General features: G+C 36.4%; 1 protein-coding gene across 7 annotated transcripts in view; it reads left to right on the top strand.

Annotated features, from left to right (window-relative positions):
* DNM1L (dynamin 1 like) overlaps window positions 1-19,478 on the top strand; it is a 71,591-nt gene that overhangs the window by 34,316 nt on the left and 17,797 nt on the right. For all 7 annotated transcript variants that reach the window (XM_072654342.1, XM_072654346.1, XM_072654344.1 and 4 more), the window contains 9 exons: window positions 1,255-1,301; window positions 1,606-1,677; window positions 3,299-3,385; window positions 3,605-3,767; window positions 4,869-4,989; window positions 5,904-6,035; window positions 17,146-17,352; window positions 18,096-18,216; window positions 18,427-18,582. In XM_072654342.1, the coding sequence (XP_072510443.1) occupies window positions 1,255-1,301; window positions 1,606-1,677; window positions 3,299-3,385; window positions 3,605-3,767; window positions 4,869-4,989; window positions 5,904-6,035; window positions 17,146-17,352; window positions 18,096-18,216; window positions 18,427-18,582 (1,106 nt within the window). The remainder of the gene's footprint in view (window positions 1-1,254; window positions 1,302-1,605; window positions 1,678-3,298; window positions 3,386-3,604; window positions 3,768-4,868; window positions 4,990-5,903; window positions 6,036-17,145; window positions 17,353-18,095; window positions 18,217-18,426; window positions 18,583-19,478) is intronic.

The raw sequence follows: 19,478 nt of genomic DNA, 5'->3' as shown, positions 1-19,478 counted from the left end.
GAAAAACAGAATCTGAAATCAGGAGATGAGATAGGAAGAATTTCCAGAGTAACAACAGTTCTTTTTTCTACATGCTTTGTAACATAATGAATCTGTAAAGTGGACCAACTGCATTCCCAGGGTCTTGTTTTCTGCTTCTACTTAATTTCTACCCCACCCTCAATCTCTGTGTACCTACATCCCTGGCTTTCTATCAGATACTATTTAAAATGGGGAAAATTTCTTTTGGAGGTGATTTTTGTATTGGCATGGAGATTGGTGGGTGTGGTGGAGACTAGGGAAGCTTTCAGAAGGTCAAGGACTTCACTTAAGAAGATACATACAGTAAAGCAGAACTTTGAGTGACTAATAGAAATCAGAGTTTTATATATGAATGAAAAATACACACTCTCATGCACTTCAGTTGTTGAGGTTTTGCTTTATTAACTATGTATAGGGGTATTTATTATATACTCTTTGCTTAGTTGAATTTTCACTTTTTTCAGCTTTTAACTAAATTAAATATTTTATGGGAGAAAAACTATTTAAAGATTTTTTTTTAAAAAAACAGCATCAAACAGTATTAAAAAAAGAAGGAAAGTAATTTTATTAATCAAACAGTATCTATTAAAAAAAGAAGGAAGGTAATTTTATTAATCAGATACAGATTTCAAGAGACTTCTTAAGAAGGCCTGTGTTTATCTTTTATATCCTCTTTATCTGCAGTTTGTAATTTTGAAATAAAAAACAGGTCTTTTAACTTCCAAAAGGCATATTTTATCAGGGTGGTATGACAGCATGGTAGATAGAGAGCAGACCTCATAATTAGGAAGATAGAGGTTTAAATTCTCAGTTATTCTGGAGATGTCACATACTGACTATAAGAAAGTCATTTAACCTCAGTAAACCAGGTGACCTTCCAAGACTTGATGTCTTGGAAAGTGAAGTAGTAGAACAGTTACTTTCATTAGCATTTTTCTCACTGGGAATGCCCTATACCAATGAGATCACACATTCAGACTAGAACAATAATTTAAAAATAAACAAACCAAAGCAAAACTTATTGAGTAGTACTCAAAAACATTCTTATAGAAAAAAACAACAGGCTAATTTATCTCAAACCTTGAGTAAACTTAATTTTTTACTAAGTACTCTAGTACATAGTTATATATGTAGATGGATAGATAGATATGAATTTGGCTCTTTTAACTATTTAACTGAAGCTAAAGAAGAAGGTTCTTAGTAGTGTCTAAAGTATTGGTTATTTGTTTTTAGGAATTCAAGCTGAGGAGTGGGGTAAATTTCTGCACACCAAAAATAAGGTAATTACATAAAATACAAATATGTTTTGGCGAATACTTTTAGTATTTTATTAATTTTTGAAACATTTTCATTTTTGTAGTGAAAAAGGAGACTAGTTGAGTTCCTACTGTTGGTTATTTGCCATGTAATTTTGAAGTAACTTTTAAAGCCACTAAGCAGAAGGGACAGTCACCTCCTAAATAATCTTGTTCACCAAATTAATTGGTTTCTGTACCTCAAGATTTTGTCAAAGATCCCATTTCATAGTTGGTCTTTTATCCAAGTGTAAAGATTTAAATTTTTTAATTTTATACTTTATTTTAGCTATACACTGATTTTGATGAAATTCGACAAGAAATTGAAAATGAAACAGAGAGGATTTCAGGAAATAATAAGGTAAGAATTTTTGAGGCCAAAATAGTCTTTAGAGCTGGATAATATCAACAGAAGTAATGAAAAGAAATATTTCTTGAACCCCTGCAATGTGTACACAGGGAATATATTCCACTTTCTTCAAGTGCTTATACCTTTGATAGATATACAAAAAATTTTGTAAACAAATCTTCAGCTATATTTTTTTTCCTATGGGCTCATGTAACATTATCAAAAATTTTACTTTTTAAAATGATGTATTTCTGATATTGCCATGCATGTGTCACTTTTTTAAGCTGCTATATTCAGTACTATCACAGCAGATTAGGTTTCTCAAACTAGATGTCTAAATACAACTTTTCTAAACTAGAACTCATCTTTTCCCCAAAACCCACCTCTCTTGCAAAGTCCTTGTTTCTGTCAAAGGCATCTTCCATTCTCCCAGGTTCCTAACCATGGTGTTATCCTTTACTCCTCACTTTCCTTTATTTCACGTACTCAGTCAGTTGTCAAGTCTTGCCATTTCTACTTCCAGAGCATTTGTCATATTCAAACCCTTCTCTCTACTCACACAGTGACCCCTTTAGTCCAGGCCATCACTTCCCACTTGGATTTTACAACAGCCTATTTATTGATTATTCTTTCTGCCTCGAGTCTCTCCTCACTCCAGTTTTTCCTCTACACTACTGCCAGAGTGATTTTCTTTAATGTAGACCTGACCATGTCATTCTCCTTATCAGTATACTCTGGTAGCTTCTTTGTGCCTTTAGAATCAAATATGAAGTCTTCTGTTTCACTTTTAAAGCCCTTTACACCTGACCCTAGTTTATCTTTCTAGTTTAACTGTGTCTTATTCTCCCTCCTGTATTCTCTAAGCTGACCTTATCTCTGTTCCTCACACAGGATACTGCAGCTCTTGCCTCCATGCCTTTGCGTTTGGCTGTCTTCTATACCATTTTACAAAATAACAAAATATAAATACTAAAAATAGAATCATAGATTTAGAGGAAGGAGGGACCTTACAGGTAGGAATTCCAGTGAGGAGGTTGTTGAGGAAAAGTTTCACAGACAAGAGTTTTGAAACAGGTTAGGGAAAAGAAGATAGGGAAGGGAAGGCATTTCAGGCTAATGAAAATGACATGTGCAAAGGCAAGAATGAGCAGTTTAGACTGTCTAGCCCCTTATTCATGATGACCCAAATCCACAACATTTGGTGAGTTGGGGAGAGGAGGGAGGGAATGGGGAAGACAGGGTCTTATCCAAGATCTGTTGGTGGCAGAGGGGAATCACTGTCTCTATACAGCAGCAAATAATTTGTGGTCATTTAAGTTTGTTGATAACTAGCTTTGAAGAATCAGAAAAGGAAAGGCTTTCAAATTGAGATGAAGAAAGTGGAGCATTAAAAACCATGGTAGTGTTGTATAAGTCCTTTATTACACAGTTTTTAGGCAACAGGATCTTTAAACTATTATAATGTTTTATTAGGCTGTAACTATGTGTAATTATGCTTCAGGGAGCATGATTTAATTCACAGTGTCCACATTCATGGAATAATTACTTTTAAATCATTCATTCTCAATATATTAATTTCATAGATTTTGTATAACTTTAATTAATGGTAATATTTTAAACAACTTATTTCTAGGGTGTTAGTCCTGAACCTATTCATCTTAAAATTTTTTCACCTAACGTTGTAAACCTGACTCTTGTGGATTTACCAGGCATGACAAAGGTAAGAAAAAATTTTGCTCACTTCACTGTGATTGGCATTTTATCTTGTAAAAAATACAGTGGTCTTGTTGATTGGCCCCATAAACAGTGTTTACTTCTGCATCCTTCAGTTATATTTTTTTTATCTGTGGCCAAGAATGGCATTGGCTAGTCTATAATAGTCTCTGCTATTAGAACTTGGTCTTCATGTTTATGATGTTGATTTTTGTTACATTTTTAGGTGCCTGTAGGTGATCAACCAAAGGATATCGAACTTCAAATCAGAGAGCTCATCCTTCGTTTCATTAGTAACCCTAATTCCATTATTCTGGCTGTCACTGCTGCTAATACAGATATGGCAACATCAGAGGCTCTTAAAATTTCAAGAGAGGTAGATCCAGATGGTAAGGAATATAAGTTTGTAATTAGTTGATGGGAATAGACATAATCTACCTGTAAATCTACCTTTAAAGAGGAGGAGGAAAAGTAGTTTTTGTTTCTTGCCTAATGCTAGTGATACTAATTATAAATTAAGTAATATATTAAATGAAAATAGTTTATGTTTGTTGTTTTGAAAGAAAATGCTAATGCAGAATATAATTTTTAACTTTTGGGTTTTTTCACATTTATTTCTTTAAAATTTGATAACCACCACATTGGATTATCAGTTAATATAATGTCTAGCATGCTTTGAGAACTGCTATGAGAAATCTTATAGGAATGCACAGAAAAAACATTTAGACTTTTATATGCTTTGAAATACATTAAAATTCTATTTTTGAGTGATTGTCATGTCATGGATTTTAAAAATGCTATCAGTCATATTGTATTCTCATAGTAGTGTTTTATCTCTTACTGTGATATAGAATGACCGTAAGCAGATGATGGCCTTACCTTCTTTTGCTAAAGCTAATATGGAGTCCTATATTTGTATGCCTAAGTATATCTAAGCAGAGATTTTCCCCCCTGAATATCAGTAGCAATTTTTTAAAATGTGTATTCTTTTTTATTTTTTGTAATTTTAAATACTGGTACAAATATCTTAGTATCAAAAAATAAGCCATTTCATTTTTTAAATAGCTAGTATAACAAGAGAAGAGAATTTAGAGACAAATTTGAAAGGGGAAGATAAAATGAAAATCTTTGTATGCACATAATCTTAATTTGTGGATTTTCCAATTTCTGTACCTGTTAGAAATAAAGCGACTTAATGAATAGCACTTTGATTCTTAAATGTAATTTTAAAAAAATTTTGTAACTTTAACTTCATTGAATGTAAACAAAATTATCTCATATGCTTAAGATACGCTTTAGTGATTATAACTAATGTTATTGAATGTGATATTTTCCATGGTTAACTTTTAACAAGAAACTCATTTTGAAATTGTGTATAGAAATGCATGATCTTTTGAAACCTGTTTTTTTCATACTGAGTTTTGAACTGATGTATCAACATTTAGTGATTGTTCTTTATTAATAAGTATTTTCTTATTTATATTTATTAGGTCGTAGAACTCTTGCTGTAATCACTAAACTAGATCTCATGGATGCTGGTACTGATGCAATGGATGTGTTGATGGGAAGGGTCATTCCAGTTAAACTTGGCATAATTGGAGTGGTAAACAGGTAAGCTAGTAGGGAAGGAGATTGTAATTATAATATGTTGGTGTCAATGAAAGTCTTTATTTCTGAAATCTACTTGAGATACATTTAAAAAATACTTTCTTATATATTATTACACTTCTGTTCTTAATAAAGTAGTGAGTCTTGTTGGGTGTGGGGGTGAACCAAGATACTTCTAAAGCTTTCTGTTCTTGCTTTAAATAGAGAATGACTTCATAAGAACGTAAGGAACCCTATAAGTGTAGGAATAAAAAGATTTATGTAGCATTTTAAAATAGAACAAATAACATTTAAGTGGAAGTGAAGAGAGCTGGATTTTAGGTGTATCTGTTGGATAGTTGTGTGATACTGGACTAAATATTTAACCTCTAGGCCTCACTTTGCTTCACAACTCACACGAGAGGGTTGGACTAGTTGTCCTTTCAGACTTTGGCAATCTCTAATTCTTCTTAACTTTTCTCTTCTCCTCTCTACTCTTTCCCTCTCCTTTCTTCCCTCCCCTCCAGTTTCTATTCTGTATCACACCAGCCCCATCTATCTACCAGTCGTCATCCCCCCCCCTTTTTTCTTGTCAGCTGACAAGGTAGATGTAGGTTAGAGCTGCATGTTATACTTTGTGGGTAGTTGGTGTTTTATTATGAGAGTAGTTTTCAACAAAACAGGTTCATGGAGAAGACATGCATACAGCACATGTTTTGGTGCAGTTGTTTTTATTCCACTCAAGTTGTGGTTTTTACTTTATTCATGTTGTGGCCGGAGGCTGGGGGGGTTAAGGGGAAGGCTGGGGGAGGAGGCTATAGTGAAGTTGATAAGAACAAGGGAGAATGATTGATTCACATATTCAGTTAAGGTAGATAAAAGACTCATTTAGTTTGACAGCACTTTCTTGTAATAATTTTGTTACTTTCACTTCCCAGGAGTCAGCTGGATATTAACAATAAGAAGAGTGTATCTGATTCTATCCGTGATGAATATGCTTTTCTTCAAAAGAAATATCCATCATTAGCCAATAGAAATGGAACAAAATATCTTGCCAGGACTCTGAATAGGTAACATTTCCTACTTTAAATATGAAGCATTCTCTTTCTATTACCAGAAATTTTGGCAATTGAGACTTAACAGTGATTTACTTATTGTGAGTTGCATATAATTTTATAGTTTTGTTACTTTGCAATTAGAGTTTTACTTATTATGCATTAGCATTAAGAAACCAAAGTTGGAATTTTACTTTTGTGGATAATGTAACCCTCAACTTATTTTATCAGCAAAAGTAAATGAATGAATGAGAAAGACTTTATTAATCACTTACTTATGTGAAAAGTACCATATTAAGTACTAAAGATAAAAATAGGTAAGACAGTCACTGGTCTCAAACATCTCACATTTTAATAAGGGGAAATAGCACATAAGTTTCAACTCTAAGTTATAAATGGAAAAGCCTAGTGGTTTTTAGGATGCAGTGGCAAAATAAATAGTAATACATCTTTTTTAATGTCCATTATAAAACCATATTGAGGAGAACTCATTGGTAAGGGGATCGAAATGCTTGCTTTCTAGCCTTTCTTCTCGGTGGTGGTTGAGAGCAGTGGGAGCCAGTGCATCTGAGATCTTGCTCTCTGGATGGGGTATCCCAGGACAGTGAATCCCTCTGTTACCCCTAAAACCCTGAGAAAACTACTGGATGCTGGGCCACTTCTGTGTCCTCTTTCCACTGGCCTAGGAACCATTTTTTAAATATCCAAGGGCTTAGTTCAACCTCCCTAGGATTTCATGTCTCTATATTTCCCAATTCACTGCCCTGATAAGCTGAGATAACTGACATGACTGAGGTGATGATAAATACCTGAATACCTGGAAGGATCGCATATCCTGTTAGATCTTTCCTGATCCTTCAGGCTTTGATCGCTACTGCAAACTGAAGGACTACCTGTCTTCCACTGTGGTGGAGCCCACAAGGGAGAAGTGGAAAGTGGGGAACTAAGATGCCCCCCCAGAGGAGTTCTTAGGCCAAGAAAATGAACAAGAAACGAATAAGGAAATAGAATTAGAAGAAGAAACAGTAAATCTATTGAGGATACCCACATGGGGCAAAAAAATATATATCTCTTTCTATTTTTTTTCCCCATCATGGTGGAAAATGAGCAAGCCACAGTAGTTCTGAAAATGTCCAGTGACGGCTTCAGTTTTGTGCCTGTGAGGTCACTGGGTTGGTTTTCTCTTTTTTTCTTTTTAGATATGTATATTTTTTTTCCCAAAAGAAATGGGTCCAGCAGTTGAGTCCTTAATGCAAAGTTCAAGACCTTCTGAGAAAGCAAGTCACTTACCTGGGGTTGGGGGAGTGTCTGCTGCTTTGAGATCACTATCTGAATGAACTCTGCATAGTTGTGAGGCGTTGTGATGTTCCAGAGGGGGCTGGTAAAAGGCAGAGCAAGTAACGAACAGTGACAGAAAGAAGAGAAAATAGAGGTTTTAAGAAAACAGTTAGCAAAGACCTATAGCCAGAATTCAGAGGGGACTAGTGCTTGGCTCAGAAGCACAATTGTAGATAGAGGCGTCAACCCTCTTCCTTTTTTTTTCTGTTTTCCCCCTTTTGTGTCTGTTTAGAGTGTATTTCAGTGAGTTAGCAAGGAAAAAGGGGAAACAGACCACAGTGGGAGCTCTCTCATGGCATGGGCAAAAAGAGCTGTGAGACAAGGATGTGGACAAGTCCTTTGTAGCACCGGTGTGGCTATTCACAGCAGTGGCCATGAATAAATATCCCAGTGCAGTTATGAAATGCAACACTCTCCACATGGAAGACAGAACCAAAACATTTATTCAGACACCAGAAAGCCAAATCCATCATAGTAACAAAAATCTATACACAATAATAATGCAGGGAACAACACTATTCCCAAGCCTTCCCCCTGCTGGGCTTCCCATAAACCAGCTTCCTTAAACAAATCACAAACAAGCTTCCCTTAAATAAAATGCCCTTCTCACACTCACAGCCAGCTGTGGGCTTGCCTGCATCTTTCCTAGCTCTGACTGCTTTCTCACTAATTTCCTCTTAGCTCTGCTCTACTTCTGCCTCTTCCTGTTCCACCCATTCAGCAAACTCCTCCCATCACAGGTTCCATGTGACTCAGATTTCCATGTGACCCAAGCAGGTCACATGGACCTGTTAATGAATAGGAAAGTTCTCCCTATTTAAATTACCATTAAACCCCACCTCTCTCCTCCTTTTTACCCCCCACAACTCCTAATCTCTGCCTTCTTCTGACAGAGGACCTCTCCAGTGTTTATCTGTTTTTTGTTTTGTGGGTGAGGAGGGCAAGACTTTCTGGATCTGTTTCCCAAAGTATCTCTCTCTCTCTCTCTCTCTCTCTCTCTCTCTCTCTCTCTCTCTCTCTTTTTTTTTTTTTTTTTTTGGTATCTTGGCATCCCACCCCTTTGTGAGGGATGGGGAAGATAAGAGCTATGAGAGGGTCCCTTGCCCTTCTCAGGATGAAAGGCACATGACAGTGTTCCTCTCATCTCTTATCATTCTCAAAGTCCAAGCAGGAGGTTTGGGAATGCATAGGTTCTCTTTTTTTAATTGAATTAACTCTTTCTTTCAAAGCCCTTGTACCAGGTTCTGAGCTGAATCTTCTGCCTCCTCCCACTGTTTGGTTCTCGCCAGTGTGACTAGCTAGGTCACTTACTATTGGCCTTCAGTCTACTTTATACCTTGAATATTCTCCCTCCTTTTTATGAGAAATGGAGGAGTGAGGGGAAGATAAAGAAAGATTTCCTTGGTATTGTTTTTAGGCGGGAGCTGAGTCTTCCTTCTGGTCATAAGGTCGAGTGTAGGCTGGAACTTGGAAGGAGTGTGGGTTGGGGAAAAGGAGGAGGAGGAGAGAAGGAGGAGGACGAGTGAGTCAGTGGGGTGACACATGGTAGGTAGGTTGAGGACCAGTGGTACTGTGACGAAGTTGGAAATTAGAGAGTGTCATGAGATACCTTGCAGCTTTCCAAGTTCTGGGGAGGTGTGTGTGTGGGGGAGTGGGGGTGGGTGTGGGCGGGTGTGTGTCTACCCTGGATTGCTCTGTTCTGCAGAAGATACAGAAAGAAAAGGATGTTGTATTTTGCTGTTTGCCTGGAAGGGCAGCTTCCACAGGAACATTGGTAGCTCACTTTTGAGCAATGGTGAGACTCTTTACTTTGGAGGCTGGGATCCAAAGAACGAATTCTAGAAACATTTCCATCTTGCTGCCAAATCCTCTGTGGCTTCCAGCAGAGGCAGGAAGAGGCAGCAGATGATAAGGAATCAGACTTTGAGGCTTTCCTTGGATATAATAAGAGAATCCAAGGCACTTGACCATTGTCTCCCTATTTCCACTCAGTCAAATTTCTGCTCCCTGATCTTTTTTTTTTTCAATATTTCATAAATTTATTAAAATTGTCAGTTTCCCTAACTGGGGTCAGAATTTAAGACACAATGTTAAAATTCCTGGTTGCTTTATAACTCTGATGAAACTCTGAAGATCTTCCCTTCCCCTTTCCGGACAGCCCCCTAATCTTGGACTTTGTGTAATATATTTGTATTTAATACCTCATGGATGGTGCTGGGGAAGGCTGGGGAAAGATGTTGTTTTTAATATATCAGTAGGACCAGGTTTGAGGGGTGTCTCCACTTTTCTTCCCTCACATCTCATCTGCTTGTGTTGTAAATATTGATGGCAATAACTTTTAGCTCCATAGAGTAACAGCAGGCTAGTAGGTGGCGGGGGAAGGGAGAGGGGGAGAGGAGGAGGTGACCTACTCCCTGCAGGTATGCTGGTGATCCATGATAGGTCTGCCTCTTTCTCTCTAGTTGTGGTTTGGTTAGCAAAGAATCTCTGTCATGCTGGTGTTTAGGAATTGTGGCTGCTGAGGAAGTGGGGGTATGAAATTCCTCACATTTAAAGACAAGTATGGGGCTTGTTAGAATTCAGAAGAACCTAAATCCATTTTGATGGCTTTTAGGAAGAGAATAAAAATCTGAATAATTCTAATTATCAGGAGACTTCTCAGTTCATGTTCTTTTATCTTATTCATGGTAAGAACAGTTCAAGTTGTAAATCTGCTATTGTGGGGCCTAAAATGCCTATTAGACAGATATTAAGATAGATAAAACTATGAAATTATCCTCACATTTTGTTCTCATGTTCACTCCCAAAACAAATTATAATTTTATTGGTCTTGTATTTTAATTACATAATTCATTTTAATGGATAGAATATTCATTCTAAAATGTCATTAAACCAAAAAATAAGGGTTAGAATTAGATTAGGTTGATGAATAACATAGTGCAGTGGCTTGGGAATAAATGGTTTGCATTTGGTCACCTAGCACCTGTTACCAACTTGAATGAGACCAGTGCAAGTTAAAAATAATTGTCCAAAACAACATTCATAATATCATTATTTTCCTTGGTATTTATTAATAGTGTATTTTGTGGAGTTGGAACTGTTGTTGCTAAGATAAGCTGTTAGATAGGTTGTAAAAGATTACCAATATCCTTTGCTTTCCATATGTATATTTTGATTGTGGTTAATCACCAGAGACCATACATGTGCTACGGAAGTCTGAAATGGTTCTTTTGTAGACCGCTGTGGAGAAGATTAAGGGATTTTTTGAGAAGAAGTAAGCTATATTTTAGTTCTGGTCATTGGTATCTTGAAATTGAAATTGATCTAAATGACCAAGACCTTGTGAAAGGGAGCTCAGATCAGGAGCATTATTGGTCTGACATGACAGGCAGAATGGCATGCATGTAATTCAAATTGCCACCCTGGAGACATAGAAAACTGTGTTGTGGTGATGCTTCTGGGATAGTTATTTATTTCTCATTTGTTTAATATGCAGTACTTTACCTACATATGAACAACCTCAGGAGGTCCCTTTTCTCTCATGGTTGCTGCCATTGTGGGACTTTTCTCCTACCTAAGGGGAAAAAATATCCCATTCTTTGCATTTCACTTTAGCAAAAAAATGAAGATTCCTTGTTAAAACTTGTATCTTTCTGGGTCTTCAGTTTCTTGCCCAAGACTTCATAATCTGTGGTGATAATTTTTAATTCATTTTGGAAATATAATTTGTGCCTATGTAACTTACTGGAAGAAAGTAGTAAGCATACATTTTCTTGAGTCTGAGAAGATTCTCTGTTATGTCTTGAATAAATACATCATGCGGTGTGGAAAGACAACTAATGTAGTTTGTTGTCAGTTCATTAAGTAATAATTCTGGTCAAGGAGATAGGCCTCTTCTTTGTCTGACATTGTTTTTACTGGATAATCTTTCACTTAACAGGCTCTACTTTATCTTTCCCTGAAGGCCAGTCAGCTATTTCTTCCTCAGAACATCCAGTTCCTACCTCTTCAAGAGATCTGTTTTTGTAGCCACAAGTGTAGCTATTCTTTTCTTTTTCATCTGTGCCACGATTTTTCTTTCTAAACTCCTGACAGGGTTTATTTTTACCTTCCATTTTTCCCCTGGCTTTCATGGCTTTCAGGAACACATCTTTGCCCCTTTCAACTTGGAGTGCAAAAAGAGATCTTCATATTTATCTTCTCCCTAAGGAGTTCCCTCCTCCCTCCCTCCCTCCCTCCCTTCTTTCCTTTCTTCCTTCCACTACATCATGGCATTTATGGGTTTCCATTGTTTTCCTGTAACCTGCCTTTCTAATTATTACTTTTTTTACACACTGTCTTAAAACCAAACTTTTCATTCTTTACCTTGACTTTTCCATCTGCCTTTATTGTATTTGCGCAAAACATCTCCCCATGCTTGGAATGCGTTACTTCCTCATCTTCCTTCCTTTAGAATCCATATCTTCCTTCAACATTATTATTATTATTAGCAGTAACAGTAACAAGAAGGGGGAGAAGGAAGAGAAGAGATGAAGATGAAGTAGTAATAGTATAAGAATAAACTTAGATGTCACTTCCTTTGGGAAACCTTTCTTGATTCTCTCTCCTCAGTTGTTAATTCTGTCTCCTTCCACAGATTTCCTTATATTTATTTATATCCTCCTAGTAGATTGTAAGATCATTGAGAGTAGGAATTGTTTTCTTTTTCTCTCCATCATCCAGAATTGTTCCTTGCGTAAGTAAACATCTGCATTGGCTGAATTTAATTATCACTTTTGTTTCTAATAAGTCATATTAAAACTGTCCTAATTCTTTGGCACTCTCAATGTGGCCCTTCTGTTTCCCAAGGCCAGCCCTTCAACATGCACTCTTGGCCCATCTTTCCATCTTCTTTAGCATATTGCCCCCATTTATCATCCCTGTTCCCCAACTTTCAGTCTTTTCTTATCTATTGGTTCTTTCACTGCTGTGTACAAATATGCTTGTGACTCCCATTTAAAAAAAACTTGGCACTATCATTAAATTTTTCTTCTCCTTATCTCAACTCCTTGAAAAAGTCATTTGTACTCAGTTCCTTCCTTTCTCATTGTCTTCTAAACCCTCTGGTTTCTGACCTCATCATAAAGTACCCTACACAGTTATTAATGAACTCTTAATTTACAAATCTAACAACCTTTTCTCAATTTTCATCCTTCTTGACCTCTTTTGTAGTAGTTGATATTGCTGATTAACTCTTCCTTGAATATTATCTCTTTTTGGGGGTTTTTGTTTTTTGCATTACTGTTCTCCCTTGGTTTTCCTCTTTTTTTTCTTGACCATTTCTCATTTCTCCTTTCCTGGTGCTTCATCCATGTCATAGCCACAAACTGTAGGTAACCCCAGTTCTGAGTTAGAGGCCATCTTCTCTATATGTACTTTTATCACTGATGATCTCATCAGCTCCTTCAGGATCAGTTGTAATCTTTATGCTAATAATTCCTGGATGTGTGTATGTAGCCTTAACCCTTTCCTGAATTCCAGTTCTATACCATCTTATGCTTCTTAAACATTTCAAACTGGATATCTGGTAGGCATCGCAAACAAAACTACTTTTTCCTCCCTAAGCAACTCCTCTTCAGACCTTTTATTTTACTGTCAAGAACTACCATCCTTCTAGTCACTCAGGTTATTCTCTGAGTTATCCTCCTTACTCTGATTCCACTTTATCATTCCTTGAAGGTCAATTAGCTACTTCTCTTTACAAATTCAGTCATTTGCCAAATTTTGTTTCTGCCTTCACAAAACCTTTACTGTGTCCCATTCTTTCTACTCATACAGCCACCATAATATTCCAGGCCTTCATCATGTCTCATTTGGACTGTTGCAGTAGCCCTCCTAATTAGGGGAGCTGGGGGGATAAGCATTTATATAATACCATAGCCAAGTACTGTGCTAAGCACTTTATAAATATTATCTCTTTTAGTCTAATTAATAGGTCTCCTTGCCTCAAGTCATTCCTTATTCCATTTCCTCTTCTGCATAACATCTTCCATATAAAGTGATCTTCTTAAGGCAGGTCTGAACACTACTCAGTAAAGTCTGCTAGCACCCTGTTACCTCTAGGATCAAGTAAATTCTCTTGTTTGGCATGTAAGTGTCTTTACAAGTTGGCCCCTTCCTGTTCTAGCCTTTTTACACATTACTTCCCTCCATACAGTCTATAGATGAATTATGTTAGGGTCAAGGTACAGTGTGTAGTGTTAGTCCTCCTGAAATACCTCATACACGTCATGTATGAGGTTCATGTGTTCCTATTATAAGAATTAATAAGTTCCATTTCTTTTTGTGTCTACACTATTTTTTTCCTTTTCTTTTCCTGTCTTAAAGCCCTCAAGAACAGAATCAGCCAGCTCTGAAGTCTCCTGCTTTTCTTTTAAACTGTCTTTTAAGACATTAAGGTTCCGTAGGGACACTTGTTTGTTCTTCGAAGATTAACACTACCTCATCATATGTCTCCTTTCACTCGTGCAAATGATTTTACTTTTCTAGGTTTCTCTTCATTCTTGTGTTCACATTTCAGAGTTCTTGCTCTTCTTTCTTCTTTTCATCAAGAATTCTTAAATGTCTTCTTCTATCAAGGCCCCATTTTATTCCCCTTTTTAAGTTTAATGTGCAAGTAGTTTTGCAGGGTAAGCTATTTCTTGTTTGTAAGCCTGTATCTTTTTCATTTTTAGAATACAGCATTTTAAGACCTTTTTTAATTGATAGTAGTGGCAGCAGATGTGGTTCCTTGGTCCTTGAATTCCCTTCACTCTGGATATTATTTTGGTCCACTTAGAGAGTCAGGAATAATAGCCAACCAACCAGTGTGTCTAGTGTGAGGGCTTGTTGAGCTCTTTTCAGGGCTGTTCATCCACCTACCACTCAATTCTCACTTATGGCTCCAAGAAACTGCCTCACCCTGGTAAAACTAGACAGGCTAAACAGGTTGAGGGTAACCAGTAGGCCTCAACCCTGTCAGTAAGTTAGAGGGATCTCTACCCCAACCACGTAAATACTTTCCATGGTTGATTTGGGAGATGAGAACAGTTTGTTCCAACCATCTTGAAGGCAGCTAAAACACTTAGATCTTGGTCAGACATTGAAGAGGCCAAGGTTATCCACTGCATCCTGGGTCATTACCAATAGTCTTGACTTTTATCTTGCCACTGGACTTCACTGACTGAAAGAGAGAGTGAGGCTGATGACTTTGTGCAGTTCTGTCTGCCTCACTTAAATCCAATGTATGTGCAAGTTAAGACATGATGTCATTGGTCCTCTTTGAAAATAGGACAAACAACAACATGAATGGAAGAATATGGAAACATGGAAGAAGACTATGGGGGGAACTGGGCATACATGTACACACCACACATATACATACATGAGGAATTTTGTGTAGAAACACCAATAGGGAAACAGGCTGTAAAGGGATAGTTAAAATAATGCTTCTGATCCTCAAAAGGATCAATGGGGGAATTGAATAAATTGCATTATAAGACTATAATGAAATATAATAATGAAGAAAATAATTTTGGAGAGTCTTGGAAAGTATGACTAATATAGAAATGAGCAGATCAAGGAGAAATGACAATAGCAAGGCAATAATACTGTAAAACGAAAGGAAAACAAGTTTGAAAGACGCTGATCAAAGCAGTCACACAAGCTACATCAGAGGACTCCTGATGAAACCCATCTTCTGACAGGTTTGATAAATTCAAACCTTAGAGGGTAGACATACAAATCTGGAAATGGCCACCTTGTGGATTTGCTTTGTTTGACTGCTTATTGGAGGTAGCTAGATGAGGCAGTGGATAGTATATTGGGCCTGGAGTTAGTTATGAGATCTAAGTTTAACAGTGGCTCTAGATACTTACCAGCTCTGTAATCCTGAGTAAGTCACTTAACCTCTGCTTGCCTCAGTTTCCTCTTTTGTAAAATGGAGATAATAATAGTGTCAAGTTTTGTTGTGAGGATCAGAGTTTTAAAGTGCTTTGCAAATCTTAATACAGTTTATAAATGCTAGCTATTATTATTAGAAAAAGATAATGCTATTTTTTAATTCAGTGAGGATGGTGGGAGCAAAATAGGGGCAAGGATGCAAACAAATGTAATAAAAAGGATTATTGAAATATTTTGTTCTCTATACACTTTTTAAAATAAGTTCAGAAAGAAGCACAGATAAGTAGTGTTGAATGTAACATGTTGAATTTACTATGTATTTTTAAGAACTAGGAAAAAGATTCACTTTCATATTCTATCCTCATTTTTTGTTTTGTATATATAGAAATGATCATCTTGTATGTGTGTAAAGGTTAAAATTGGACTGTTTTTTAAATCAGAAATCAGATTACTGTAGATGCGTAAATATTTGTGGTTTGGGGATTTTCCAAATTAACTCTAAGTCAGCACAATGAAAAGATGCAAGTCATCTTGATGCCAAAATTTAGACTACCCACTTAAACTTTACATTATTTTAAAAATTTTTAAAAATTTTAAAAATGTAATGCTTCTGCCTCAAAACACTTCTTTTGAATTTTTATTTGTTTTAATCAAATAAGATTAAATAAGGCAAACCTTTTCACCCTGCCAAGCCCTTTCATCCAGCCCCTGTCCTCTAATTGAAAACACAAGAAAAACAAAACTCATTATAAACATGAATAGTCACAGTGCCATGGTATGAGTCTGGGGTTGCTTTGGATGATTCTAGGATTCCCGTTTGCCCTGGCACATAGTCTCTCCCTGGTACTTGAGTTTTCTATGCAGTGTGTTCTTGGTTAATACTGTCTTCAGACCTTTTCAGTCTCCCTGTGTTGAGTTAGGCTGCACAACGGAATCATTGTGACTTTTTCTGGATATTCCCATCAGTATTTGGTCTGGTGCATTTTCTAGATCTGTTAAGTGGAATTTGTAGACCAGAGCTCATATTGCCACTTGATTCTACATGTGGTATTTGCAATGTAAATTTTATTTGATTTCTGGCAGATTACCAGTGTTTTTAGTATAACTTGTTAAATCTACCATTAAAAGTTACCATTAATTCTACCATCAGTAATGTTTTATATAGTACTTTTCAGGGATTTTAAAGAGTCTGTTATTTGGGATATTATAGGGATATCATAGTAATGCTATGGGCCAAGCCTGATAGATGTTAGTCAGAATGATTTGGGTATATGATTGGAATAAGACATTAGCTCATTTGGGCTAATTTTGACTCATTTGGGCATCCTTCTCCCCACATTACTTATGATGATATGTCCATTTAGTAGGAATTATAGTAACAGGACATCATTCACTTTACTTACGACAGTTAATGACTTTTTATGCCTTAGAGTGACCAGGAAGTGATATTAAGGAATTGAAAATTAGTCCTTTATATCTTGAGGATGATTCTAGTCCCTTTTTAGGGAAAACTAGCCTAGTCTATATGGAATAGATGTTAATCCTACAACAGTGATGAAGAATAAGCCTAGCTCAAGATGTTCTTCTAGACATCTTTGTAATTATTAATACTGAGGATTCCCTAAATCTAGTTTAAAAATATATGCATTTATATTTTTACATACCATTACAGTGAATTGTGCTTAAGGAATTTCATCTAACTTGATTTTTCTTTTTTGGTTACCATTTTAACTGACCATATTTGATGAATTTAGGTGCTCAATACACATTTTGACTTAATGTGATATAGATTTTTGTGCCTTGTGAGATCATTGATAACCTCAAGTTTTTGTGCAGTATTTCCATAATTCACATTTTCTTCCTTTAGGTTATTGATGCATCACATTAGGGATTGCTTGCCGGAACTGAAAACAAGAATAAATGTTTTAGCTGCTCAATACCAGTCTCTCCTAAATAGCTATGGTGAACCTGTGGATGACAAGAGTGCTACTTTATTGCAGCTTATTACTAAATTTGCCACAGAATATTGTAACACAATTGAAGGAACTGCAAAATATATAGAGACTTCTGAGCTGTAAGTAAAAATTTTTGTAATCGAGATTACAAAATTTCCTCCAAAATTTCCAGGAGGAATATTTATAGTCTCAGAGAGTTCGTTAGGGCACTAAGGTGCTAAATTACTTGCCCTTATTCCTACAGCCATAATATTATACGTACATGCTGCCTCTCAAGTATTTCTGCACATGCTTTATGTATAGTTTATTGTAATTAAGCCTGTTTATTTTAAATTGATACATAATTAAAATAAAGAGGTTTGAAGATTTATTTTGTTGCTAATACCTTCTGATGTGAGTAGGCTTATTACCTTTAATTTCTTTACCTGTGAAATAACAGAGACATCTCCATGGTATACCATTGAGGTATATTTTAATACATGAGAGCAGCTATATTGTGCAAAGGATAGATTGCCAGGCCTGAAGTCAGGAAGACTCATCTCCCTGAATTCAAATTTGGCCTCAGATACTTCTAGCTGTGTGACCTGGGCAGCTCACTTAACCATTTTTGTCTCAGTTTCTTCATCTATAAAATGAACCGGAGAAGGAAATGGTAAACCACTTGAATATCTTTGCCAAGGGGTTATAAGAAGGAAGTGAAAAATGACTGAACAACAACAGATTTAATATGTGAACATAGAAAACCCCTAAATGATTCTTTTTTTCCTCTTACCTGTGGTTACATCAGAAATATAGTAAACATTTAAACCGAGAAGTCAAATCTTTTTTTTTGGTACTAGCATTCTTTACCTTGGCTTTCCAGATGTGGTGGTGCTAGGATATGTTATATTTTCCATGAAACCTTTGGGAGAACATTAGAGTCTGTTGACCCTCTGGGTGGCCTTAATACAATTGATATTTTGACTGCCATTAGAAATGCTACGGTGAGTACTCTTTTAAACTTAAGGCATATTTCAAAGTGAGGCAAAAGGGGTGTGGGTGTGTGTGGGTGTGTGGGTATGTGTGAAATATAGTTGACCGTTATCACTCAGAAAACTATAACTATCCTTTCTGTAGGTAAAAGACATACTCACATAACTACTAGATCTTATGAGATAGAAAATAAAGTTACATTTTAAAATATATTTTTTCAGGGGCCACGTCCTGCCTTGTTTGTGCCTGAGGTTTCGTTTGAATTACTAGTGAAGAGACAAATCAAACGGTTAGAGGAGCCTAGCCTTCGTTGCGTGGAGCTGGTTCATGAGGAAATGCAAAGAATTATTCAGCATTGTAGTAATTATAGTACACAGGTAAGAAATATGCATTTAAACAGCATTCTTAGTAAGGAGACTCAGTTACGTATAAATCACTAAAATTAGGATACTAGATATCCAGAAAAGACTATAAGAAAACAATATCTGCCAATCTGTGAACTGGTCCAATCCTTCTGGAAAGAAGTTTGGAATTACAATTTTAAAAAGTGTTTAAAATCCAATACCTAGAGAGATCCCAGTATTAGACACGTACCACAAAAGTCAGTGAGAAATAGTCCCCATATATATGAAAATATTTATAATAGCACTTTTATTGTAGTAACTAGATGGAGTGGTGAATAGAGTCCTGAACCTCTGTTCAGGAAGAACTGAATTCACAGTAGGCCTCAGACACTTGTTCAGTCATTTTTCAGTTATATTAAACTCTTCATGATCCCCTTTAGAGTTCTCTTGGCAAAGATGCTGGAGCAGTTTGCCATTTCCTTCTCTAGCTTATTTTTGAGATGAGAGAAACTGAGACAAAGACTTGTTACTTGTCCAGCATCACACAGCTAATTAGTATCTAAGGCCAGATTTGAATTCAGGAAGACGAGTCTTTCTGATTCTAAGCCCAGTACTCTATCCATTGTGCCACCTAGCTGCCCCTCCCAAGACACATGTTGGATATTTGAACCAGGATGAGTCACTTAACCTTTCTCTGCCTCAGTTTCCTCCATTGTGAAATGAAGATAATAATAGTACCTATCTGTCAGGGCTGTTATGAAGATATATATGTAAACCTTAGAGTACTGTATAAATATTAGAGCTATTGTAGCAAAGAACTGGAAACTATTGATATCCGTTGATTGAGGAATGGCTACATAACTGGGAGTGTACGAATGTAATGGAGAATATAAAGGTTAATAAAAAGAATTCAGAGAACCATGGGAAGA

Source organism: Notamacropus eugenii, chromosome 3 (genome assembly GCF_028372415.1).
Source record: "Notamacropus eugenii isolate mMacEug1 chromosome 3, mMacEug1.pri_v2, whole genome shotgun sequence".
NCBI lineage: Eukaryota > Metazoa > Chordata > Mammalia > Diprotodontia > Macropodidae > Notamacropus > Notamacropus eugenii.
The sequence above is the reverse complement of the archived record's forward strand: the minus strand, read 5'-3'. Positions and strand labels throughout refer to the sequence as shown.